The sequence below is a fragment of the Porites lutea genome, chromosome 8 (genome assembly GCF_958299795.1).
Source record: "Porites lutea chromosome 8, jaPorLute2.1, whole genome shotgun sequence".
Classification (NCBI taxonomy): domain Eukaryota; kingdom Metazoa; phylum Cnidaria; class Anthozoa; order Scleractinia; family Poritidae; genus Porites; species Porites lutea.
This window is the reverse complement of record NC_133208.1, coordinates 16,060,488-16,086,856: the sequence shown is the minus strand read 5'-3', so window position 1 is coordinate 16,086,856 and position 26,369 is coordinate 16,060,488. Positions and strand designations below refer to the sequence as shown.

General features: G+C 38.9%; 4 protein-coding genes across 4 annotated transcripts in view; 1 reads left to right on the top strand and 3 right to left on the bottom strand.

The window, feature by feature from the left end:
* Positions 1-5,610: 5,610 nt before the first annotated feature.
* On the bottom strand, positions 5,611-8,108 carry LOC140946774 (UPF0728 protein v1g117062-like). Its single transcript, XM_073395885.1, has 3 exons — positions 7,950-8,108; positions 6,219-6,338; positions 5,611-5,833 (listed from the first exon to the last, which is right to left on the bottom strand). Exons 1-3 carry the CDS (start codon positions 8,038-8,040, stop codon positions 5,769-5,771), a joined length of 276 nt encoding a protein of 91 aa, XP_073251986.1. The 5' UTR covers positions 8,041-8,108; the 3' UTR covers positions 5,611-5,768.
* A 1,710-nt stretch (positions 8,109-9,818) lies between these two features.
* On the top strand, positions 9,819-14,696 carry LOC140946353 (uncharacterized). Its single transcript, XM_073395455.1, has 3 exons — positions 9,819-11,141; positions 12,449-12,681; positions 14,085-14,696. The coding sequence occupies exons 1-3, from the start codon at positions 9,862-9,864 to the stop codon at positions 14,483-14,485; spliced, it is 1,914 nt and encodes a 637-aa protein (XP_073251556.1). The 5' UTR covers positions 9,819-9,861; the 3' UTR covers positions 14,486-14,696.
* A 1,725-nt stretch (positions 14,697-16,421) lies between these two features.
* Positions 16,422-24,304, bottom strand: LOC140945252 (cholesterol 24-hydroxylase-like). The gene is made up of 5 exons (XM_073394302.1): positions 24,293-24,304; positions 21,992-22,319; positions 20,101-20,173; positions 18,629-19,120; positions 16,422-16,989 (listed from the first exon to the last, which is right to left on the bottom strand). Exons 1-5 carry the CDS (start codon positions 24,302-24,304, stop codon positions 16,422-16,424), a joined length of 1,473 nt encoding a protein of 490 aa, XP_073250403.1.
* Positions 24,263-26,369, bottom strand: part of LOC140946624 (cholesterol 24-hydroxylase-like) — an 8,400-nt gene continuing 6,293 nt past the window's right edge. The window contains exon 4 of the mRNA XM_073395738.1: positions 24,263-25,786. Within this exon, the coding sequence (XP_073251839.1) occupies positions 25,291-25,786 (496 nt within the window). The 3' untranslated portion in view covers positions 24,263-25,290. The remainder of the gene's footprint in view (positions 25,787-26,369) is intronic.

The window sequence follows — 26,369 nt, the reverse complement described above, 5'->3', positions numbered from 1 at the left end:
AATACATTTAGGAGGAAACCGTCGTTGGGTGCCCCTGAGGAGCTGTGTCACAAAATTTATCAAAATTCAAACAGTTGGAAACCTGCCACCAAATTGAGTGAAACATGAAATGGCCGCTCAAAACGTTAAAAGGAGGTATCAATAACACAGCAATCTGAAAACTTTAAGCCTAAGTTAATTTTTTCAAGGTTAATTTGTTGTTTGTAACGTTTGATCACCCAGGAACCGATTACCCGCCACCTAATTTGACATACTGCATGTAATGCTTGGCATAAACAAGAGCTCCCAAGTCAATCTTTACTGAATAGCTGCTTCCGATAATCCAGAAACGTCCACTCATATAACACAAGATGTGCTTCAAAAGACAATCTTTATAACATTTGTTATAGAACAAACATTGGCAAACAAACAATATCTGCAACGGCAGTAGATCTCTGGCAGGAACTAACCCCTGACTTTAAACGCTTAAGTACTCCTCTGTTTTTAAAAAAGGGTCAAAAAACTGTACTTAAATTAAGCAAAATTCTTCTTCTGACATCTAACACCAACTAGCACCTCATTCTTCACTTCTTTTGTGTATATGCTATATACTTTTAGCTTTATGGTGTGGCCTTTTTGTTTGTTTTTTGTTTTGTTTTGTCTTTTGTTTTTTTTTTTTGCTTAGCCATTCTTGCTACGCTTTAGGTTATGCTCATCCATTACATTTTTATTTATTCCTTATTTTCTGTCTTTTATGTATTTTCTCTCAATTAAGCTACATTTCAAATATACATGTATACAGTGTATCTCTATAGTGATAGGAAGGATTTACTCAAAGTGTTTTATTTTGAAGTCAGGACGCGTTTATTAGCTATTAGTGTTTAAATAAGAAGTGTTAAGCTGGTAATTAATAACATTTTAAAGTTTTAGCTTTCGAATGTTCGCTTTCGAATGTTCGCTTAAAGTTTCGCACTAGCAATAAGATTTTTACAAGACATTTTACTGTGTTTACAATTAGCCGCATTCAGCTGCATTCATTAGCCGCATTCAGCTGTGGCGGCTCGTGCTAATTTCAAATGCTTTGTTTTATGCTTTTTCGTGCTTTGCCAACAGCGGCCTATTCATAGTACCCTGGCTCCAGAGGCCCGTTCTCAAAATACCTAATGTTAAATAAACCGTGCTTACGGTTTGATAAGGCTCCCGTTTTCTCTGGGCGTTTTGCGCCTCGTTGACGTGGCTTCGCCGCGAACGATCAGTATCGATAAGAAAAAAAATATCCTCTGGAACCCAGGGTATATTCATAGTACTAGCAGCACAAACCTAATGAGTTTCCTTTTCGTTAATAAGTTTATTTAATAGTATTAGTTCAACTTCAGTAATGATTTCTAAAATATTGGTCTTCTGAATAGTAGTGCTCTACTTTAATTTATTTTCTTAAATAGCCTTATTCTACAAAAGAGCGGCATTTCACAGTAACACATTGTCAAGCGAATGTAGCTCGTCTTTAATTCAAGTATTCTTGAACGATCACGTAGTTTCTCTGCAAATATAATGGTTCTTAGTTTACTTCCGTAAATAGTCGCTTCGTCTAAATTTAGAATTTGAAAAGGTTTGCTGACCTGCAAATCCGGAAAATGTCTGCTTTTGTTGAAGGTGAAAAACTAGGCAGTTAGACAGTTCTGCTACGTGCCCAGCAAGCCGCTAGCTGACCTTGCAATTCTATTCACATAGCAAAATTACGTGCCTAAAAGCTGCCTTGCTGACTTGGCAAACTTTGCTAGTTTATTGTCCTAGTGCTTTTTACTCCTAAGATAGAATCCGCAACAATAATTTTCGCTTAAGTTCAAACGAGTTTTTTTGTATATCTATTGTACTCTTTTGTGTTGAATACCTGTGGTAGTGGTATATATAAGTAAGTTAGTTTGTAGATTTTCGATTACACCGATTATATTGTCAACTACTCAGATTGCTTCGAGTACGTGTACAAGAATAAACACTGTTGGAACCAAGTCAGGTTTGTCTTATTCGCTGCTGCATTCCAGTTAGTGGTTTGATCCCGGTCCTAGAAGCTGTGACGGTTCTTACCTGCAAGCGAGTTAGTTGCCCTTTGATTTTAGTTTCCCCCGCTTAGAAGACAGTTTCCAGCGTTCAAACCCTGAGTTCCCGTTTAGCCCTTAAAGTCGTTCGAAAGTGGAAAAACCTTCCGTCACATTGTGTTGACCATTAATTAGATTATCATCTATAAGTCAGTCAGTGGAATCGGTTGAACGGGGCTCGTGGGTCGGGATTTTATGGTGTACGGGATGGGAACTGGTCAGTTTAGCGTTTTAGTTACTTCCTTTTATCGGCCGTCGGCTGTCTGTTCTGGCAAACTCCTCGTTTTCTTACAATATAATATATCTATCTCTTGATATGTCTAATCTAATTTTCATGGCAGCCCAGTGAACGCCGTACGGCGTCTAGTTTATTCCATAGCCTGGGGATGAGGTACTTCAGGGAGACGCCTACATTGAAGATTTTCTTTGCACTGTCTTTTCTTTGCCCGCCTTAAGTAACTTATACCGTTGTTAGGGCAAAAGAGCAAATTTTCATTGTGGAGCGTGTTGGGTAAATAAACTTTGCGCGTTCTAGGCTAATGAACTTTGTGCGTACTAGATTCACTAAACTCTGCGCCTGCGTGAGCTGCAAGCTGTATGCAAAAAGCCGGCTACACGATTTAGCGTTGCTTCTTCTCGTTTTCCTTCTCGGCTTGTCTTTAGCCACCGAGACGTCGACATTTAAGCACGCTCACGACGGCGACGGCAACGGCGACGAAAAAGGCTGACTTTAAAAAATCAATTCGCGTTATTATTCCCCTCCTCCGCTGTCGTTGTGAGATTTGTCAAGTAATATATCAAACATGAGACGCAGTGTTTCATCACCAGATGAAACACCGAGAAGAGAGTTGAAAATACGACGCGCAGCGGAGTATTTTTGGCGAACTTCGAGGTTTTTCATCTGGCGATGAAACACTGTGTCGAATGTTTGATATTTCTTCTCAAACAAAATCATTTTTGAAGGAGAAATTAAGGATGCAAAAATGAGCAGTTTTTCATCTGATATCCAAACACTCATTAAACATTAATTTCCTTTGAATTTTCTTTATGAATTATTAATGAGTTTGAGAAATATATAATCATAGTTATTAGAGGAGACTGGTTATGAAAAGCGGCAAACATCAATGATAAAAACAAAAGTGCTGCAGTTTATGTTGGAAGCACCCTGAAAGTGCACAATCCTTTGTTTTCTGTTGGCAAATTGTTACGGAATAAATTAATGCAACGTTTTTATTGGTCAATACAATCAAAATGATAGGAATTCTTTTGAACGTTGTGCACTTTCAGGTCCACAAAAACAAAGGAGTCTGACGGGTTTCATAACCATTCCACTCAATTAACTATGGTATCCCCAAGCGGCCATGTAATGCTCTGTGTATTTTATAGATACTGATGAAATTCTTACATAAAACACAACTTTTTTTTATTCATTTTCGAAACAGCAAAATAGTGCAATTAAAGTGGTTACCTATCGCAAAATGCCTGACAGAACAATGTTATGAAACTCGGATATAAAGCTATAAAGGAGAAATGAATACAATGATACTTATATTTTCTGTTTCAAAAAGTCAAAATTCTAATGAAGAAGAGAAAAATTATGTTAGTAGCCATGGCGACACCAATATCCTCACACGTGAAAGATAAAGATGGTCTCTTCACTGCGCGCGATGAAGATATGATTTTTTAGCAAAAGGAAAAATCCTGGTATGTCATCAGTATCTATATAATAAAACGTTATATTAGGAGATTTCACGTCGTAGCCGTGCAGTGGGGACCTTACGAACTACTACGGTGACGTCAACGGGGAACCTCAAAAAAGTAATAGGTTTAATGAGCACCACAACAACTCTGTACGTGCATCACGCATTTTTGTAAAATTTTTTTGCCGTCCCAGCAAAGTGACTTGGAGTGACCAAATTCTATGTTGACTTGAGAACGGGAACAGCAAGGCGATAAATTCTACCATCTTTGTCTGAACTCGGGCGCGGTCCCTTCTCCTCAGCTCCAACTTAAATTTCCTTCTTTCAAATAACTAGGTGCAGACTAGGGATAATCGCGAAAAAGTTTGAATACCTGCGAAGAGTATTTTTCATTGGCGTCGCCATTAGAGAGTTTTAGATCCGAGTTTACCGAGAACCTTTAACCGCGGGTTTGCGGCTACCCGTTTGCCGTTCGACGTTCAAACATAATTCGATTTAGATTGGCGGTGGATTAAGGAAGTGGATTCTGTTTTTTTTTCCATTTAGAAATAGAAGAAATATCAGTCAGTGAAAATCAAAGAAATTTACGGTAACACTGGGTTATCTAGCAGCAAAGAACTGTAAATTCTTACATTAGTTCTTCCTGCACATTTACGGCCGCCATTTTGAATCAGCAGCCATGAATGGTACTTGTTTTCAAGATCCAATGGGATTTATCAAATTTAGCATTTCGCCCGAATTTGTGCCTCTGTTAATGGATAAAGACTTGCTCCACAAGAGTTTTGTATCATTACGTGGGATAAAACAAGAATTATGCGCTAAAAGCTTTCAGGTAAATGACATACGTGAGAACCTCGCCTCCCCACGTTGAAAACGCACGTCGTAAACCTCAAACGTGACGCGAAAGACTTGTCACGTGACCTCCAGCGGTTAGAGGTTCGCGGTAAATTCGGATCTAAAACTCTCTATTGACGTTTTCATTGGCGTCGCCGTTGTTAGATCGTAAGGTCCCTAGTGACGGTTGGAGGCAGAGGAAATGTACAAAAAAGGGTGACGCAATCTTGTTGTTTTGTTTATCTAAACCTTTTCCCTTTTTGTCGTTCTCTCCTCGGCTGGCATGGTTCCGAAAGCGGAACGGGTAGGAGGTGAGAGTTCTAACAGGGTGGGAAGTGGGAGAAATAGGGGAAAATATAGGTTTCTGGGAAACGGCCTACCTACCCATCCCCTAAGCTAACATTAACACTTACTTCTTACTTGGGGCAAAATGATGGCTTAGGGGAGGGGTAGGTGGGCAGTTTCCCAGAAACTAAGGACTAAAGGGATCAAGCCAAGAAAAAAGGAGTACGAAATGCAAAATACAGGAGGCAGGAGGTTTGGACTTTGCCTTTCCCTCTCCTCTATTTCAGGAAAATCACAATCTATACCGTTGTTTTCATCGGTAGACAAGTATGATAATTCTGTGATGCTTGTTAACTTGCAAAGGTTACCGTTGTGTACAATGAAGCGTTAAAAAGTAGAAATTGAAGATGCTTTTTTTCTTGCACGTGTTTGCCATCCCTGTGTTCTGAGAGGTGAAGACATGGGAGAGAAGAACCTTGCAAGCTATGATGACCTTGCTGGATGCACACTTGCTAAAAATCATATTGTCGCAAACATAAATCAAGATCGTCCCACATAATTAAAGGCAGGAAACTGAAGAAAGCACAGGAGACCCAAAGATTAGTGTGCTGCTTAAGGCCTGGGGGTACGCAGCAATTAGGTGCTGATAAGAGCATATGTAACAAAGTTGGCACCTTGTCCTAAGCACTTAGAGGAATATTGGCAAATTACATCTCTTTCTTCTCAAGAGATAACTTTATTGACAAACTTGCCATATTTACAAAGCACTGTGAAGAACATTTCCTTCATTTTGTGCACATATTTTGTATGAAATACATTTAAAAACAGTGTGGAAATAGTAAAAATATATTGATAAAGATCAGCTTTCTGTAGGTCAGTAGGCTTTGTTGACAGCAGTGAGGGCTTCTTTGCATATTGGATCAAGCTTTCCATCACCACCTAAACAAAAAAAAAACATGAACTGCAGCACTGAGTCATATCTATACAGTGACCTGGCACTATAGGCACAAAAATTAGAACACTCCTAAAAGGCTGCAACCATCAGGTAACAGTATTTCCAGTTATCTCTTAACTCTAAGGTTGCTAAAACCATTATAACCAGCCCAGAAACTCATCAAGGTGGTAATGGCAATGCTGTGAATGAGAGGACAAGAGCACATTTCCTCTCCATGTCAATACATTATTAACAGTAAGCTCGGATATCTGCACATTTTGCAGCAAGTCATCTTTATCGGGTCAAACAAACGAGAAAAATGGAACACTGGCATTGATCTCCGAGGAACTTTAGACCAGTGAGGAAACCATGAGTAACTTATGGACTTACCATATTGGAGATCTTGAATCTTACAGCAATAAATTGTTTCTCCATGAACAACCAACTCTACATCATCTCTGTCTGGAGTTTTTACAAATTCTACAGTGTGACCTTCACTTCTTAGTAGTGCTAACAAAGACAAGGCAAAAACCCTTCAATGCAGAGGTCCACTCGACGTGTGAATAAAACCGACTGGTTTCCTTGCCAGATCTCTAATGTAGAGATGCTTATGCCAGACATCAATTGAAGTAGGAATTAAAACAAAACTGAATGCAAGGCTGGCAATAAGGCATTTTGTAGCCAATACTTCGGCTAACAAAATCAGCCTTCCTCAGGGCCAGAGCTACACTGAAAGAGAATACTATAATGGCTCCTACAATTCGAATTTAAATCTGCATAAGAGGTTAATGATAAACTAAAAATGATTCCAAGAGAGAGCCAAAATATTGGCCACAAATAAATCAGCCCTTTGCCGTATTGCCAGCCTTGCATTCAGTTTTGTTTTAAAGACAAAGCCATAGAGCCTTAGTTACTTTGCTGACAGACGTAAAGAGTAGACACCATCTCACACGTCATCTTATCAGCAATAGACCGCTATGTGCACAAATTTATATGCGAGGGGCCCAGCTGGTTAGAGTTTTTGAATTTTCACTGGAAGAAGTATTGAAATTTGCATAATAAAGTAAACATTGAAATGCATAATGGTAAATCACAATTTTTTGAAGACAAGATTGGAGAAAGCTCTGGGTCGAATGATCCTAGGAAACCCTGGACACCTATTAATTCGCAATTAGGGAGAAATAACAAATTGAATGATGTGAGCTCTCTATTGGTGAATGAAAATGAAATACTGGACTCTAAATCTATAGCTCAAGTTTTCAATGACTATTTTATAAACATAGGACCAAAGCTTGCAGCAGAATATGGCAATGAGCAGTGCATCAATACTGAGCCTCTGGTAACTGATGTTGCTAACCAATGCCACACGCACAATTTAAATTTTCACCAATTCTTGTCAATAGTGTTATTTCAGCACTGAGAAACTTAAAACCATCCAAAGCAACTGGTTTGGATAAAACTCCTGCCAAAATTCTTAACCGTCTGTGATTATCACTGCACCCTCACTCACGTTCATCTTCAATCTGTCCCTCATGACGCCGGGCATATACATGGATGAATAGAAATGTGCTCCTGTAACACCTATTTTTAAATGTGGAGACTGACGGCAATGTGAAAACTACTGTCCCATTTCCATATTACCAGTTGTGAGCAAAGCATTCGAAAAAGAGGTCTTCCATCAGCTCTATAGCTATCTCACTGAAAACTCAATGCTGCCAAAGAAAAGCTTAAGAGTCGATTTTATGCGGGAGATTATTTTTTGAGTGGTTCATATGGGAGACTGGGAGATTTTGTGCTGCATCCAGGAGAGTTGCCATAAGTGTATACTGAAGAAAAAAAACTTTTTCTCTGAGTCGTTTATCTTCCCACCCCAAAAAGAAGCCGTTTTGGAACACACTTGCAAGAGAAAAGATCATAATTCAGTGGTTACCCTGGAAATTGTTATTTAACACCTGGTTTATGATATGCTCATATGGCGCGCTTCTACAGTGCATTGTTTAGCTGCGATTTCGGTTGAAGTCCGTTAAAATCGCGTTACTAGTATCATCAACATTACTGTACTACTTTCATACATACTAAGTAACCTTGCACTTTAGCTCCCTGTAGTTTAACAGTTTTTACCTTGCAATCCTTCTAATCGAGCAGTCCGATGCTCCACTATTCCACATGACATATAAGGGCCAAACTTTACCGTAACTTTATGTTTGACCATTTTGAGGCCAAAAAAATCGAAGAACTCTCGTCTGAGACTTGTTTATAGCAACGAATCCGCCATCTTTATTACCCACAGTGCCTTTTGGGTGCTTTATTTAAAATACCAGTCCTGATTGGTTTAGTTTTGTCCAATGAAATTGTTAGTTCTCTGGTTCGCGCCATTTGAGGAAAATCTGCTCAAACCGAAGCAAAATGGAGCGCGATCGGGGTGAAGAACATTCCCTGTTTTTCTCGTCAATACCATACAGCTGACATCTTAATGATACCCGATTTCCTTCTGGCTGCTCGGATTTTGCAAAGGATTGGTAAGTATATTATTATTTTGCTTGAAAAAGTGTGATCTACATCGTAATGGCGCGCGCTCACTTGTCGGTTCTGTTCTAGGCGCTAGGCTGCGATTTCAATCTCAAAAGTTAATCGTTTTTCTCCGTTTTGTCGTTAATCCATTATCAAATCGATATAAAAAATGCAAGATCTATCGCGATACCTTCTTTAACTATATACATCAGCAGCTGATAAGAAAGAATCCTCCACAAAAGGGATCGAGGTGATCTATATGAAGGAGATCAACCCACTCGGTAAGCTTACATGAAATCGAATCGGAAGAACGCTTCGTTCGAGCGATCTCTTTCTTTGCTGTTTCCACTGGCCTGGCCGCATGTCAAGCCCAGGGATCTCTTAGAGAGCTTGTTAACAGGCTATATATATAACTTTTATATTGCGCGGATTGTGCACTTGGGAATTTAAAAGGGGACATTCCATTCTTATGTACAATTTCCAAACCGCCCTTCCCCCCCCCCCACCCGGGCATACCCCTTGCATTTGACTGAAACTTTGTTACGTACATTGGGGAATTTGACCCAAAATGAGGCCAGCCCAGTCGAGCATTCCACGTTTGTGTTAACGCTGGTCGTCGCAAGCAAAAGGATTTCGTAATTCTTTCCTCACTATATAGGACCATTCAGCATGTGCACCACATTCATGGGTCATTGCTCCTATATTCACTGTTTTGTTGAAGCATTTGAGAGCCTTTGGAAAAGCCCAGTCAATGTTGGCTTTCTAGAATAAACAATTTTCTTGAAATGAAAAAACCTCTGTAAGACAGCTTTCTGAGACTTCAGATATTTTGGTTGCGTTTTGGAGGATATTTAAAGGGTTTGACGAATGGGAAAACTTTTGAAGAGTTGCTGGTGGGTGGGAAATTTGACCAAGCGTTTTGAAAAAAATAAAATGCCCAGGATGGGTGGGGGGGGGGGGGTATGGGCATATTTGGAATTGACCAAGTCATAACCCTCGCCCCCACCCCGCTAAGTACATTATGTTTTGAAGAGGAGGGTTGTGTTTTTTTCTTAATAGAAGCCAAAAAAATTTTGCCCCTTCTGACATTTTATTCATCTCTCAAAGTGTGCAAACAAAAACTTAATGTTGAAGATTTTTAGGGGGTGTGGGTAAAAATGGAACGTTGAAAGGTAAATGGTAGGACCTATGTGTTTGAAATCAGTTGAGATTTCTTTATCAATCATCAGAAATAATCGGATTGAACCAACTGATGGATCATGGACTATAATCGGAAAAATCTCCTACAGTAATAAGAATTCCAGTTATTCCAATTCGCAGGCTACCAAATAAAAATCAGTGTTTGTCAAATTATTTTCAAGAACAAAATGCGTAGTTGAGCATATAATATGTAGTTACTTCTTGGAATTATTTTATAGGTGTTGTGTATGTTTTTTTGTGAAAGTGTAAGTAAATTGGTTGTTTCCTCTACCAGTTTAAATCCAGGGCCAGCATCAGCAAAAGCAACTTATCTTCTTCCTATATGATCTCTGCCATGGAGAGCTTTGAAGAGGAACTCTCCTCTCTATCAGAAATGTTCCCAGAGTGTGATGAGAATCAACTGAGGGGCTACCTGGAGATGTTTAAAGATGATCCTAACCACATGACATCAATAATCAACATGCTGTTAGAGAATGGAAACACAGATGGCACTCAGCAGAACCAAGAACAAACTTCATCACGTGAGCAGGGTTTGAAACGAAGTGCAAACACTAGTGAAGACAGCCTATCTAGCAAAGTTTCAAAGTGTGATTTCAGCAGGAAGAATGAGAGTGAATTAACAAGTCCAACTAGAATGGCCTGCACTTCTAAAAGTTCCTCCTCTCCTGCTAAAAATCATCAACCATCCCGGAAGCATGACTTTCTTGACCACAAAACTAGCTCTTCCAGTGATGATGATGATATAGTTTTAGTGAAGAGTGTAGCAAGCTCTCCTAAGCCAGGTTTTTACCGCTCAAGTGGTTCTGACTCTGGTATAAGTTCTCCGCAGAAAAGTGGTGGTATCTGCATACGGTACAAGGGTGGGGCTCTTCATCCATCCATGAACAAACGTAAAAGGTCACAGATTGTGGAAATTGACTGCGATGATAGTAAAGATAGCAAATCTCATTCATTAAGTAGCCAGTCACCCGCCAGAAGAAGTTTGAGTGCGTCTAAACATTTCACGTCAGCCACTGAAATATCTCGGGAAAACGATGATGATTTACCCAGGTATGAAACAAGTGCAGGTGCTACACCTCACAAAAAGGATAATGCAAGTTCTTCATCACAATCCCAAGATAAAAACCAAGTTGAAGTAGTTTCATCATCTGGAAACAGTAGCCATTCATCTGTTGCGGAAGTTCTAACAGATCTTGAGATTCTCAAAAAGGTTTTTCCTGATTCTGACCATGAATATATTGACTCGCTTTTACATAAGTATGCTGATCAACCCAATAGAGTAGCTTTGGTGGGTAAAGAGCTTAGCAGTAAACCAGACTCTCAGAGTGTGAAAAAGAAAGCGATACAAACGGTGCCTTGGTTTTGGCAGACTGAAGAAGGAAAGCTTGTCCCATTCACTGACTCAGAATGTAACTTTTTGGAAAAAGAGTACATTCACTGTGACACATCGCACTCTAGTACAGCATCTGTAAAGGTTCAGATGCCTGGCTCAGCAAAAACTTACAACCTTGAATTTGCTGGCATGACGAGGACTTGTGACAAAGGTCAGAAAACTCCAATCATTCGTGCTCCACTGGGGAGTGATAACAACAAACAGATTGGGTAAGTTAAAAGCTGTGTAGTTATACATGTATAGTATTATGGCCTCCAGGTTCAGGTTGCTCAGGGTAGCTCTTTTCAGGGTGAGATGAAATTTTGCAAATGTCAGATGGCCAAATAGATCATTTTACAGTTGTGGGCTAAGTATCCTCGGTTTGAGTGAACATGGGGCTGAAGTTGACCTTGTTTTGATACAAAACTCCTTCCTTTTCTTATGCAGTGTGCAAAAAAAGTGGTTTCCGATAGCCTGGAGCTAGTGGATTTTGCTCCTGGGCTAGCAAATTCTGTTCTCAACTTGCCCAATAGGCAGGTAAAGTTTTTTGGGGAATTCCTTGTAATCAATCCTGCTCATCAAAAAAAAAGTTTGGGCTATATAGAGTGACTCTTGGGGTAGTACATTTCCTTTTGGAAATTAAGTTTAACAAATATAGTTAGCATCAGCACAACATGACTTACATAATAAAGCAGGAAGGTTGTATCAATTAAAACAAGGTCAACTCCAGCCTCGTTTTCATCTGCAACTGTAAAATGGACTATTGGCACGTTGTTTTAGTTTACTAAGCTGGAATCCAAGGAACTAGCCTATAAAAGGTTACAAACTTTGATTGTCCCCTCTGGGCCATAAACTCACTTGTTATCATTTTTTTTTACTTACCAGAATTCCTTTCTCGACAGGAAGGGTGATTTTCTGCTGGCGAGTGTAACAAAATGAGTTTAAAATGTTTTTCTGACACATCACTGGGGGCCTGGGAATAGGTCATATGACCGAAAGGCGGGCAGATGCTTTTGTTCCATCCGCCATTACTAACCTGCCCACCCACCCACCCACCCACTCACCCTAAGATTTCAGTTTTGTAGGCTGTTTAAATCCAATGCATAACTTTCAAGGGATATGTTATGTGTTTATTTTTATGAACTTGGAATAAAGGTCATCCTGCGGCGGTTGGCTTGGCATGGCTACCAGTGGTGTGTGAGAAATACCATAAAATTCCGACAATAAGCCCCGGGGCTTATATTTTTCAAAGGCCCTTTTTGAGGGGCTTATCTAGGGAAGGAATTATGCGTTTTGAAATCGATTGGGTTAGCCTTATGGTTGGAAGTAAATTTACCATTTTTGCTTTGTTTTACCTTGTATTTGACGGCAATTTTCCAAGTACAGCCCCCCGGGCACTTATATTTGGAGGGGTGATTTAACGGAGGGTTTTTTGCGTTACGAGTTTGGGGGGCTTATATTTGTAGGGGTTTATACATGGAGGGGCTTAATGTCAGAATTTTTACAGTATTCATTTTCTTCATTATTGTTGTTGCAGTGGTAAAAATCTAGTACCACAAGAAGCACTTTCGCTGCCACCAGACTGGCAACAGCAAATTGAAAATGTTCAACTGATAAGCGTGCGTCCAGGTTCTGCCGAGTGGGACCATGTTCAGCGAAGCCTTAAAAGAAGTTTGAGGGAAGCTCAAATCACTAATGTACAGCGTGTACAAAACAAGTGGCTGTACAGAAAGTATGCAATACAGCGGCATTTGATCAAAGACAAAAATGGTTAGTGTTTAACAGTAAAGTGGAAGCTCTCGTGACGAGGACACCCTCGGAATGTGAAAAAGGTGTCCGTAACTGGAGCTGGTCGCTTAACCCTTTAAGCCCCAATATCCACAGACAAATTCTCCAAACTGATCTCCATACATTTCCTTCATGAATGAGTTCAGAGAATTTGATAAAAGATCAAGGCATTTTCCCTTTGGTGATCATTTTATTACTTCTCATAACCTAATCTCTTGACATTGTATGGATATTGTTAGGAGAAAATTGACGTTAGTCACTATTGGGACTTAAAGGTTAAGAGAATGTTAAAATACAGAGTTTGTATGGGAGATGAGTGAAACAAGGTTTTGTGAAGGCGGCCATATACAGAGCTGTCTGAGTACAAGAGTGTCCATTAGAAGAGCTTCTACTGTACAATTCTGTATGTTTTGTTTGAATAATGTTATTAAATATTATCAGCGTGAAAAGAAAGTAGTATCCGATAGCCCGGGGCTTAGGTGGATTTTGCTATTGGACTAGTGAATTCTGTTGTTAACTTGCCCTACGGGCAAGTGAGGTTTTTTGAGCAATTCGAGTAACAGAAGAACTATGAAATCAATTCTGCTCGTCAAAAAGTATCTGGGGCTAGTTGAAATGACATCTGGGCTAGTAGATTCTAGCTTCAGCTTGCCCGAAGGGCAAGCCGTAAAAATGATTTTCTTTGCACCCTGATTATTAAACCTACATGCTATATATAGGAGGACATTACATTTGTTTTACAAACGGGGTCTTCAGAGAATTCCTTTTTTACAGGTTTCAATATTTTTAATGGTCACACAGTAAGATTTCACCCACCAGGTCAAACATTAGAACCACGGCATAATAAATTTCATCACCGGAAAATACTGCTTGGTAGGTGACATTATAGCTTTCAATCAAATATTCACTCTGTATTTACTCTGTGAAAGCAAAACAAATGATAGAACCACCACCATGTACCAGAGATGTGGTATGGTAGTTCTGTTGAAGAAACGGCTTCCAATCACATATGAGTGGTTTACCATCTTGGGATATTTAGCTAGACTCTGAACCACCTTGTAAAGCATACAAAGGGCAATATGTTGCCAGAGGAAAAATACTCTTATAACTGCAGGGTGTCACTAAGATTTGAAGTTGCCAGTAGTTGCAAGTAGAATCAAATGGCTAGGAATTTCTTTTGGTTCTATTTTTCTTTCATTTTCCAATAAAAGTAGCCAGGGGCCACTCTCTTAGTAGCCGGGGAAAATGCCCGGCCCCCGGCTCTTAATGACAACCCCGAACTGATTACTTGCATTAATTTCTTTAACTAAATATTAAATCTCAAACCATTCCCTACTGTTTTGAAAGAATTTGAGTAGAAAAGTAAGTTGTACTTTTCTCAACAGGATCCACATGCATTAATGAGAAAGAATTATTTCATGGCACCAGACATACAAATCCAGATGTCATCTGGAAAGGAGAGGATGGATTCGACATGCGGCATTCTGCAGACGGTATGTGGGGGCGTGGAACGTACTTTGCCTCTGAAGCTTCTTACTGCCATCAGGGCTTTGTTTATTACGATCCACAGAACAAGCACTTCCAGCTATTCCTGGCCCATGTTTTAACAGGAGACAGTATTTTCTTACCCCCTAACAGAGACATAAGAATGCCACCCCCGAAGAGAGGGTCCGACATTCGTTATGACAGCATCAATGGTATTACCAATGGTTGTACAGTGTACATTACCTACAAACTTGACATGGCATATCCGGCTTATCTTATAACTTACACTATAAGCAACTGAATGGGGGCAGAAATAAGGCCCCAAGTGACTCCTAAAAATATGAAATTCTCTTTGTGACTTCGAAGCATGTATAAGGAAACATAGCAGTTGAAAAATGTAGCAATTTATCAGAGTCACTTGTAGGGTTATTCTAGGCAGTTGAAGTGCTACATGGAAATGGCCCTAAGTAACTTCTAAGACAAACTGCTACATTCTCCTTGTAAATAGACTCTTCCACAAGGTTTTTTTAACTTTTGACAAAGAGCAGCAAGCGAATATCTATCAATACTGCTGGAAAGAGCGCCTTAAAATAACGTAACTTACCAAGTTTTAAGATTGTACGTCTAAAGAGAGTAAAGATATTGTTCTTCAAAGTCGTGAAACTGTAGAGACATTTGTATGGTGGGGGGGGGGGTGTACAAACTTGCCCCCCCCCCCCCCCCCCACCATACAAATCACTTCTGATCACTTCAAATTTGGCAGATTTACTGATTTTAAGGTATTCTGTCCAGTCGTGTTGACATATTTTCGCTAACTCGTCCCAGTCAGAAGTTGAAAAAGCAATGGAAGGGTCCCAGTACATACTGCTGAAATAAGGGAGAATGATTGTTCTTTCCATTGACGTTTTCTTTGCTGATTGTTTTTGACTTGAGACCATTTAGGTCTGCGTGGATCAAGAGTAAAAATATTACAAACAGTAAAATTTAAATCACAAGCTCAGGCCAGTTAAGGAGAACAAAATGTAGAGTCCATGCAATCTTAAAGTCGAACTCTGTTGTTTGCGGCTATTCAAATGACATCGAAATGACTTTCATTCTGGAACAAGTTCATTCCATTCGATTCCATCTCCATATATAGAGAATACTTCATGGAAAGTGCGGGCGTACGGTATTTACGCACGAGTTGTTGACGTATCAGAAATCGAACGAGTGAGCGCAGCGAACGAGTGAGATTTCTGATACAGAAACAACGAGTGCGTAAATACCGTACAAAGCACTTTCCATGTGGTATTGTGTTTATTATATATATACTGAGATTTTAATTCTTGTTTATCGTCTTTAATGACAGACCAAGACAAAACTCTGTTACATGAATTCAAGTTAAAAACTCATGCAAGGATTATAACATAAACTTGAATTTCTGCCAGAAATTTAACATTACAGCAAGCAAATAATGTTAAAATATTATTTCTAAACTTTAATCCGAGTCGGACTCCTCAATTCGGATTCTCTTCCACCTTTTTTCGGTGGTTTCGGTGACGGAACTCCTGTTTTGAATGGTCGGCGAGGTAGTAAGCGCATTAATGGCAATCGTAAATTGTCCTCCACTTATTACTGCTCCATCAAAAAAACTCATCGGGGTTTTACTAGTGCAAGTGCTCGCAGCAGCAGTTTCATTAGTTGCAGTAGTTACTTGTGTTTGCGACGATGCTCGGCTTAAGATGCCTGATATGTTTTTTTGTTGATTTAGGTTCAAGCTACTATAGTTTGTTATGCTTTGCACGTTCTTGTGCCCACTTAACTGCATTATATGCGTTGGCGGAATTTCACTGTCATTAAGTTTTTGAATCATGTGTTTACGAGCACTATGTTTCGTGAGTCGCTCGTTGTTGATGTTTGCTTTTGAAGCCATTGTTTTCATCAAAGTGTTTAATTTATTTACACCCATAGGTGCCGACTTGAACCAGTGTTTTTTGGAGCCGTCTGTTTTCGTGTGGTTTATTCCCAAGTAGAATGGCGAATCGTCAGCCATCATGTTTTCTGGTCGCTTTTCACGGTAAATTTTGTACGCCACGACAGGATCTCGTTCATCACCAGTTGAAAACATTTTCGGGGAAACTTTTCGAACGTTTGAGGCGTCTACTCCAGACCTTGTTTTTGTCTGTCTTTCATTGTAAACTAGATAGTCGTTACCTTGTGCGTCCTTACAAAGCTTTACATCTCCCCAGCACAAATCCCTATGCTCTTGACAACCACGCATTCCGATGAATGGTGTTGTTCAGCCAAACAGTATTCAACAATGATTCAGCAGAACAAACTCCAAGCAAATTGTTTTCGTGAAGTATATCGACTTCTTCGTCCGTGATAGCCACAGCGGCTTTGTCCTTGTTGCCTCGGCCTGCTTTCTTCAGCTCTTTTTGTTTAGCCTGTAAACACTTTCTAAACAATTCAAATTCTTTATCGTTAATGATACTCTTAGTATAATTATTTTTCTTCAAATGTCTTTCAATACTTGAAACAAGGCATCTTAAACTTGAAGGCTCATAATCCTCTCCGTCTTTACGTCTCACAGAACGAATAAACTCCGCAAGGTGCTTGTTTAATTCTGCGGGCTCTATGTCTTGCACTTCTCGCTCGTCGTTCTTTTCGTTTCTCAAAAACGTTTCCAGCAATTTCACATCTCGTTTCGTTTTCTCTTTCGTATTCCCGTTTTCGAGACTTTCCACGTAATCCTCGACTGAAGTATCGTGATCAACAAACCTTTTCTCGTTCATGTTTTTAAGCTTCAACACTTGCGAAAGATTTCTTTAAAAACAAAGTGAAATGCTGCCAGCTGAATGAAAATCACCTTGTTACGGCTCACACGTCAAAAAACATGATACGCAGCACCTGATTGGACGTATCGTTTTCCTCACACGTGGAAAAAGCAATACGCGCCATTTGATTGGCTGTCGGGTTCTTAGACCAGCTTGTGAACCAAATTTATTTCGCGCCTTTTCAATGGGTAAATCTCAGTACATATATAATAAAAATTATTACTCCGCTGTATTTGTTTACATGATACTGAAACAAAATTTTATCCAGTGCAAGTCATTCCAGTATGAGTTCCAGATTGAAAATCGCAAATCGTGCAGTCTAGGGCAAGTGGCGCATGCGTGTTTGATTGGAAACACACACTACACTTTATTTTCATACACCATTTTGCCATCTCCGCCGGCAAATAGCAAAAGCTAGACGAGGCAGGCGGAGAGGAAAGGTTACAGCAGTCATAACAGATAATATTGTAAAGTAACTAAATAAACTATGGGGATAAATAGGAATTACAGAAAAACAAGCTAAAGTTGCAAAATATAGTCTTACAGGATGATATTACAATCAAATTTGCCTCCTGATATTATTATGTAAAAGAGAGAAACCATATGAGTGAGAATGCCCTTTTTGAGCCGGTCGATTTTGTCATGTGAATGTTGTCTGCTCTCCTCTCTGGAACTGAACTAATTCCCGAATGAAAGTCAATTCCGGAATAAAAAAGTCATTTCCAGTTTCAATTAAACAGCTTCTAAAATGTGTCATAATTTAACTGTAAGTGTAACATAGCTAAGAGAAGAACCTGCTTGATCTTGCTTGGTTTAACAGGTTCTTAGTTCATGCCTTTTGAAAATGGAAAATTTCTGCCAGGAGGTTCTGAAACCACTAGGTTTTTACTTTTTTTTTCACTGTATTGCTCTCCAAAGTTGGATGGCAATGTATGAAAAAGATTTTTTCTAAGTACATCAACGTGGATGAAAGTCAGTTTTGAAACAAATTAATGATATTTTTGTATTTGGTAGACTTTGATTACCTAGCTTTCCTACCAATTATTGTTTGAGTTTATGTAACGATTTTTTGTTTTTAAATGTTAAATTTTAAATTCTGAAGTGTTAATGAATTTTATTGTTGCTCTTTTTATACCTTTTATATTTTTAACACTGAGTAATGATAGTGTGGGTATAATCTTGACAACCTCGTTACCTGGCTCTCTCTTTAGGAGGAGTTTAAAAGAGATTCGGAGTTCGAGGTGTTGACCGCTCTGCCACACACGAACATAACAGACTTTCCCGGGCAGTCCATCCATTGACACGTCTTTTCCGTTGAGATTCCCATCTTTTTTTGTTTGTTTGTTTGTTTTTTTCAATCTTAACTGATGTCAGATTTCTTACCTTGAACTTGACTTTGAAAAGGACAGACTGAAAAGATGCAATGCGCAAACTCTTGTTAATGAAGCAGGAAACTGAACAGCGTGAATGATTTTGCTCTCTATATTTCGCTATTTCCTAATATTTTGAGCAATTGTAATACGGAGCGTCTATTAGTCAGGGGGCGTTTATTAGAGACGGGCGGCTGGTACAAACATGAAAGCGTAGGGGGACGTTCATTTTAGCCTCTATAAGATCGTTTACCGTACCTCTGAGTTAAAGTGCATATTACACCATTTCGAGGCCTTAATGTTATATTTTCTTCCACTTTGGCTGTTTGGCCAGGTAGAATCTTAAACTTGAATTCTCTGAGGACCCTTGACATAAGAACTTTAGCCTCGAATTGAGCTAATGTTTTTCCAAGGCATGATCTAGGTCCCAGGAAAAATGGAAAATATACGGACTGCCTCATGGCGTCTTTGCGAGACGGAGAAAAGCGATCAGGATCAAAATCGTCTGGAGATTCCCAAAGTTCGGAAGACTTGTGAACATTAAAACAAGACACAATCACTATTGTTTTAGCTGGTATTTTGAAACCACCAAACATCTCTTCCTTTTGGAGAATTCTATGGGCGGAAGGAACGGGAGGATATTTTCGTAGGGCTTCCTTCAGTGTCTGGTCAAGGTATTGAAGTTGGGCAAGATCTTCATACTCAACAGTCTCACGATGACCAAGAACTTCATCCACCTCTTTCAAAATCCTGGCAAGAAATTTTGACAAAAGAAGTCACTGGAAAATACTAGACATGGAATCGGTGGAGTTAATCTCGGAGGTATGAACGCTTCTTTTTTTTTGTTGGAAATGTTGAATCGTTTAAAGGGAGAAAAGTTTAACAGTCGGACGGCGAGAGTCAATTTTAGAGCATGGGTCGCTTTCAGGGGCGTAGCCAGCTTTTCGACTAGTTGTAGGCCTGGCTGACTTTCGTTTCCACATATCCTGAAAATTGCACTCATGACCAGTACGCACTGACCTCACCAACGCTTTGAGCTCTTAAGCTTTATAGCTCACCCCAGGAACGCATAATTTATTACAAGCGGTAGAGTCTGAGTCAACTGTAGAGTGATCAAACCAAAAACTTGTAGGCCCGGGCCTACAGGTCTATGGGCTCGCTACGCCCCTGACTTTAGCTTTTGAGCCTAGTGGTCAACAACAAAAAAGTCGAACGAAGCATCTCACTTGAAATGCGGGATTCGGTATTTTGAAAGCAATATGGGGTCGAAATTGGGGATTAAGGGAACGTTTGTGTCAGAACGATAGGATTGAAGAACCCTATTGCACAGTAATTTTCAAAGAGTTATAATAACTCTTCTAGTGGGGTTAATTTAACTCTCCTTCCCTCCTCGTTCCCCAGCATACAGACATCTATAAAATTTCGTGACTTTTTGGGGCAATACCTTTACCTGCTTTAGATCTATCACCTTTCGACCTTGCAAGTTTACTAATAGCTATTGTATAACAATTTTGGTCTCAGATATACCGATTTTTATCGATTTATTGATTGACAAATCGATACCGATTTTTATCGATTGACTACTCCGGGAAGACTGGTCCCTCGGGAAACAGTTAATTTTGTTCCCCTCGAATCTCAGTGTTTCCCACAGCTCCGCCTCGGGAAACATTGAGATTCTCGGGAAACAAAATTAACTGATTCCCTCGGGAGCAGTGTTTAATGCCACGTACCTTTCTTCAATCCTTGGATTGTTCAGAACTTCGTACAGAGTAAATGAGAGCTGACTCAAGGTTGTTTCTTGCCCTATTTGAGTTTAAAATGCAATACTAATCATTACATTCAAGAAACAGACAGAAAAAAAAAACTAACGAAAAACGTTTGTTTTAGAACTTTTACATCCATAATACCACTGACATCCAACGGGGGAGGGGTTTTCTATTAAAGGGCAAAGGCGTGTTCGTTCAGATAAAAACTGGACCTCCAGATCTCTTCCTTAGCAGGTAATTTTAAGAAGAAAAATGCTTTTCTTGTCTACGCCATATGTTTTTGTGAAACCGTTCACGATAAATGGTGTTTACATAAAACCGTTTGGTAAACTGAAAATGGCTTAGAACGCGGTTTTGTTAAACACTGGCTAAACTCCAATGGGCTAGTTCGAATTGGACGAAGTCTAACTTAGACCGTAGTTTAAGAAATAATTGGACCTCCAGATCTCTTTCTAGGTAAATTATTGTAAAAAGATAAATGTTTCTCCGGTCTACCCTGCTGCTTCTAACCTGTGTTTAGATAGAAGTGCTGAGCAAAGCGAAAATGACTTACTAAGAACATGGTTTTGTAAAACACTGGCTAAACGAAGTCTTACTTAGGCCTCGGTTTAGCAAATCTTTGGACCTCTAGTTATCTTTGTTAGTGTGTTATTTTAATAAAATGCTTTTCCACGTTTTCGTCTTATGCTTTCATGAACCTTTTCACGATAAATGGTGTTTAGATAAAAGCGTTGGGCAAACTGAAAATGGCTGAGAACGCGGTTTTGTTTAACACTGGCAAAACTCCGTTTAAATAATAACAAGTTTATTCAGTGTTACCATTTTGTATAGCTAAATTTAAGGAAATGAAGATATAATGGAGTGGTGTATGTAATTAATTGTTTCTTTCGTCTTTCAAATGCTTGAGAGACGAAATTAGCAGTAAGCCTGCCGCATGATATGTGAATAACTATTGTTAAAAAGAAAGAAAAAACTGGCACTAGGATTCCGTTGTCAAGGGGCTTGCGCGAAGCGCGAGATTTTTTTAGACTTGATAAAACACGTGTCTTGAGTGTTTTGAACATTTTCAAAGACGTCCCGGCGTATTCCACTTCATAGTATTTTAGGTGATGTATTTCCCTTTTTTGACGGTTTAACTCACTCTCTGCTTGTCTAGAAAATGCCTAATCCCGTCTATTTGAACTAACTGATTAAAAAAAATGGGAGTGATTGGGTTATGTGAGTATTTGAAGAAAGACTCTGGTCCATTCCATAAATAATTAATTGCATTAGGTGGTTGATGGCTGGTACAAATGATAATTATATGTCTTGCATTTCAGAAACTAACTTCTAACCAAAGGTTTGGGAAAAAAATTGTCGCTGGTTGTGGCAGACATGTGTTCACTTCAAGTAACTCTACAAGTATCTTTGACGTAGATGCCGAGACCGCCTCCGGACTTGCGATCACACGGATCTTCATTCATTTTCAAGAAAAGCACTTCATATATTTGCAAGGTACAACTCTCGACCGGTTTCTGATATGGTAGTAGATATTCTCTGTTTCCGCATCTCTCATAATGTACCTTGTTTGTCCCCCCCTCCCCCCCCCCCCCCCCCTGCTGAGCATTGTCTTCAATTTCTCCCGGGACGACTACAATTCTCAGGAGAAATTGAAGACAAAGGTTATGTAAAACTTTGAGGGAAAACAAGGTACATTATCGGAGAGATGCAAATGACGGATGAGTGTGTTGTAGAATGATAAGGTGTTTTCTCTAGATCTCAAGGACCGTATGTTCAAAATGAGCTCTATGATGATGTGAATATTTAACAAAAACAAACAAACAACACAACGGAACATTAAGTTTTGTTTTCATACCTGCAGTAAAAATTGTTAAGAAATTGTCCACCAAGTCATCCATTTCAATCTCCGAATTCTCCTGCGCTTCTTTGACAATGTGCTGCAATATATCATTTGGTGTCTTCTTCCCATTTCGTAAAGCCAAAACCCTCTCTTCGATGACGTTTTTGGCAAAGTAACGTAGATACTTTATAGCTTCAATGACTGAATTTTGAAAGGGAAATGCAGATATCTGGAACATCCAAAATGGATTTTGTGTATTCGCTTGCACTCCTTCCAGTGTTTTGGACACGGCGCTTGGAAATGCCGAGTCTAGATTTCGTATACTGTCCATTTCAAAACCAACCTGAAATGAAATATTCTTATTGCTAAACCTTTAAGCAGTATTATTAGAAACTTGTATCCATTTTTTTTTCACTTTCCCGATAATTCATTGTTTCCTGAGGCGGAGTCGATTTGTTATATAGCCCACGAAGTAGTTTGAAGTGTCGCAAAATAGCTTTTTGGATACGTAGTTATTGGCAACTTCAACTTCAACTTTCTTTGCACTGTTCAAATGAATTTATCTAACACATACAGAATGTATAGTTTTCTTACAGATTTGTGCTATTCAAATATTAATAAATGAAAAATCTAGAGAGGATGTGCACAGTGGCCAAAGGAGCCGAGGCTTTCGAGTTGGCCACTGTCATGTTTGAAATACAATCAGAAAAAAAAACAAGATTTATATTCGTTAAGATTAACGGCCACATTATTAGCATAATCTACAGCAAATATCATACTAACTGAAGCACTTAACCTGGGCGCTCATTCACGTGCCCACGCACAATAAACAGAGGGCATTCTGTGACATCTACTAATTACTGATTGGAAAGAAGAAATGTTTTACATTGCTTTCTAAAAGTAGGTTCAGTAAGGGACTTTAAGTGTGATGGGACACTTTCCCACACTTCAACTGCCTTATATTTAAACATATATTTGCCGTAGTCTGTGCGAATGTTTGTTATATACAAATTTCCTTGGGTTGCATATCGAGTTTTATGAGAGTGTATATCTACTTCTGGGATGATACAGTCAGAGAACATAGGTGGAATGTCTTTCTTTTTGAGAATTTTATGTGTAAATACAGCAGTCTTGAATTTTACAATGTTATCAAAATTGAAAATTTCGAGTAAATACCGTTATATCGAGAAAGGTTGTCGGAAAAAATGTGCATGCGACAATCCCGAAAGGTAATGTGGGATATGATCAATACACTGTTCCTAACGACTGTAGCTGTCGAACCTACTTTTGTTGCTTTCCTTTAGCAATCCCAAACATAACATCGCAAACATCCCGTACCATTCTTTCAAATTTCTTTGAAGAACAGTGCACTGAAAACCACCCACAATACCTTTCGGGATTGTCGCGTGCGCTTTTTCCGACAACCTTTCTCGAAATAGCTGTATATAATATGGTCTTGAATGTTTTCTACTGTGAGCAAAAAAGATATTGCAATATGGCAATTTAGGCTTAAGTAGGTTCTTAATTAGGTTCATATTTTCGATGAAGGAGATATAGTTGCTGATAACCAGAAAAAATGATAAGCCTAACAGACTTATTGCAGACTTATTGTATATATGAAATGTTATCTATCAGTAAGTTCTTGTAATGTAAATTTACAATCTCGAAGTCAAACTGCGTAGTTAAAATGCTTATCATAATTTAACTGTAACCCAAACAATTTACCTGCTTGATATTTTGCTAAACAGATTCTTATATTTTTGTTTATAAAAATGGCAAATTTCTGCCAGCAGCTTCTTAAACCACTAGGTTATTACGAGTGGGTTTTTTGCTGTATTACTCTCCAAAGTTGGATGACAATCTATTAGCAAGATTTTTTATGTGTAGATCAAGATTATAATTATACCAAAGTGGATGAAAGTGAATTTTGAAACAAGTAAAATCCAACTAGTGGTCTATTATCAATGCTGTGTTCTGCTTGGTTGAGCTACCACTAGGCTATATGTTATAGCCCACTAGTAGCGGAAAGCGCCGGCTTTGAAAACCAAAACAATGGCTATTGACTCACTCAGAGCCCATTCGGGCTCGAGGAATAATCGTTAATTAACCAGACTTACGTACCTGTACGTGTTGGACGATTTTTTATTAATTTTAATTTTTTTTTGTATTTTAATGTTTGTTACAGTAAAAACCTGCGAGTAAGAACCTACATTTTCTGGAGTTAGGCTAAACAGGTTTTTATTTAAATGGTAGTTAACACAATTTTAGGGCAGTTAGGTTGTTAAATAGGTTTAAATTGTTCGCTTACCACTGTACCTCAGTCTGCATAGTATGCTGATTTATTGTTGCGTTTTATTGATGTACAGTATTTCAAAATGCTATATAACAATATTAACCTCTTGCACTTTACTTTTTTAGTACATCAATAAATTAGCACTTTTATTTGCACAGCAATGCCAAGCACCTATTTCTCCAAACAGGATTCTTGCACAGCTTTGCAGCTGCATTTCCCTAATATGATTTTGAAAAATAAGAACCTGTTTTTCATTTTCTAGGCTAAACAGGTTCTTGTTTATAGGGGGTATAAATGGCAAATTTTAGGCTAACAGGTTCTTAATTTTCAGGGTCTTACACGCGGGTTCACTTTACTGTATTTTTTTATTCTGAACTTTTAATACAGTCTGTTGGCCCTTTTTTATTGTTTTCATTTTATTGGGTAAGTTGAGAAAATTATATCCTAGCTGGTTATTCATGAGGAAATGTGAGTGAGGGAAAATGCAACAATAAGCAAAACATTTATAAAGTTAAAATTCTACACTAAAAGGTTTAATTTTCAACAACTGGACCTCAAAATTACATAGTCAATATAACAACTAGGATGATGAAATAATAAACAGCACCATGGGAAATACTAGTCATTGGCTTCAAATTGCGGGCAACCAGAGGAGCCCGCAATTCTAATCTCCATATTGCTATTACACATGCGCAGCAAGTATGTAGCTGGCATGCTAAGAATGAATGGAATGCGTAGAACGCAATCTAAATACAAGCCGTTGGGACTTTCTATCACTCGCAATCTGATCACACGTGTTTTTGACCTATCACGTAAGCACAGCTTGGAAAAAGAGCGTTTGCATCGATCTCGCCTTCGCTCAGTAACCTTTGGTTATTACTACTAAATAACAATGTTATTGGCTGGTACAAAATGCCTGTTATATTTTTTCAAAGTTAAGTGTACAGTATAATCTTGACAACTTCATTCCTAGGAACGATATGTTGTAATCTCGAATGAGTTATAGTCTGGGAATTTTTAACTACCTCTGAGTTAAAGTGCATATTACACCATCTTGAGGCCTTAATAACATTTTTTCTTTGACTTGGCCTGTTTGGCCGGGAAGGATCTCAAACTTGAATTCTCTGAGGACCCTTGAAATTACAACTTTAGCCTCGAATTGGGCTAACGTCTTTCCAATGCAAGTTCTAGGTCCCAGAAAAAATGGAAAATACGCACAGTGCATCGTAGGCACTTTGCCAGATGTAGAAAAGCGATCTGGATCAAAATCCTCTGGAGATTCCCAGAATTCAGGAGAATTGTGAATATTAAAACAAGAAACACCTACTGGTGTTTTAGCTGGTATTTTGTAACCACCGAAAATGTCTTCCTTTTGGAGAATTCTATGGGCGGTGGCAACTGGAGGATATTTCCGTAGGGCTTCCTTCAGTGTCTGGTCAAGGTACTGAAGTTGGCCAAGATCTTCATACTCGACAGCCTCACGATGACCAAGAACTTCATCCACCTCTTTCAAAATCCTGTCAAGAATTTTTAACAAAACGAATCACTGCTGGAAAACACTGAAAGAGAAGTCAACGGAGTTTATCTGGTATGAACATTTTTCTAATTGTGACAGGAATTGTTGTGGAATCGTTCAGACAGAGAAAAGAGAGCAACCAAGTCTGCTGAGCCCATTGAACGGGGCCTGATTCCGGCAAATTAAGGCTATATTAACACTTTATTATATCCATTTTGAAATCACTGGTAATACATGCAGTTTGATTGGCTCTCAGCAGTGTGATTTATTCACGAATCACACTATTTTTTGCTCTGAATCGCATCTGTTCTAAATCGCGTCATTTCTGTTTGAAATCGCACCATTTTCGCTTTATATTGTATCATTTCTGTTTCGGGTACAAAATGTCATGAAATGTAAAAGCCTTTTTGTTTGCGCTTTTCAATAAACCGGCTTCTAGGTCAAATAAATATTCGGATACTGACCGATTCTGAGATTTAAAATGGCTTCAGGACTGGGATTTAATTCACCAAACCCTTTTACCCTCTCGGTCAACCGCTCGGGGTGTACTCGGGTTAATTTTTGCTGGGTATGTGCCGCTGGCC

Excerpts from the sequence above, each read along its gene's own strand:
- LOC140946774 (XM_073395885.1), bottom strand. The coding sequence starts at position 8,040 with ATGGTCAAACATAAAGTTACGGTAAAGTTTGGCCCTTATATGTCATGT. Across the intron at positions 6,339-7,949 it reads TCGATTAGAAGGATTGCAAG|CACTACTAAGAAGTGAAGGT; the intron begins GTAAAAACTGTT and ends TGTCTTTGTTAG. Across the intron at positions 5,834-6,218 it reads GATTCAAGATCTCCAATATG|GTGGTGATGGAAAGCTTGAT; the intron begins GTAAGTCCATAA and ends TTTTTTGTTTAG.
- LOC140946353 (XM_073395455.1), top strand. The coding sequence starts at position 9,862 with ATGATCTCTGCCATGGAGAGCTTTGAAGAGGAACTCTCCTCTCTATCA. Across the intron at positions 11,142-12,448 it reads GATAACAACAAACAGATTGG|TGGTAAAAATCTAGTACCAC; the intron begins GTAAGTTAAAAG and ends TTGTTGTTGCAG. Across the intron at positions 12,682-14,084 it reads TTTGATCAAAGACAAAAATG|GATCCACATGCATTAATGAG; the intron begins GTTAGTGTTTAA and ends TTTTCTCAACAG.
- LOC140945252 (XM_073394302.1), bottom strand. Across the intron at positions 20,174-21,991 it reads CTTAACAATTTTTACTGCAG|GGCAAGAAACAACCTTGAGT; the intron begins GTATGAAAACAA and ends AAACTCAAATAG. Across the intron at positions 16,990-18,628 it reads ATATGCACTTTAACTCAGAG|AAATCTTTCGCAAGTGTTGA; the intron begins GTACGGTAAACG and ends TTGTTTTTAAAG.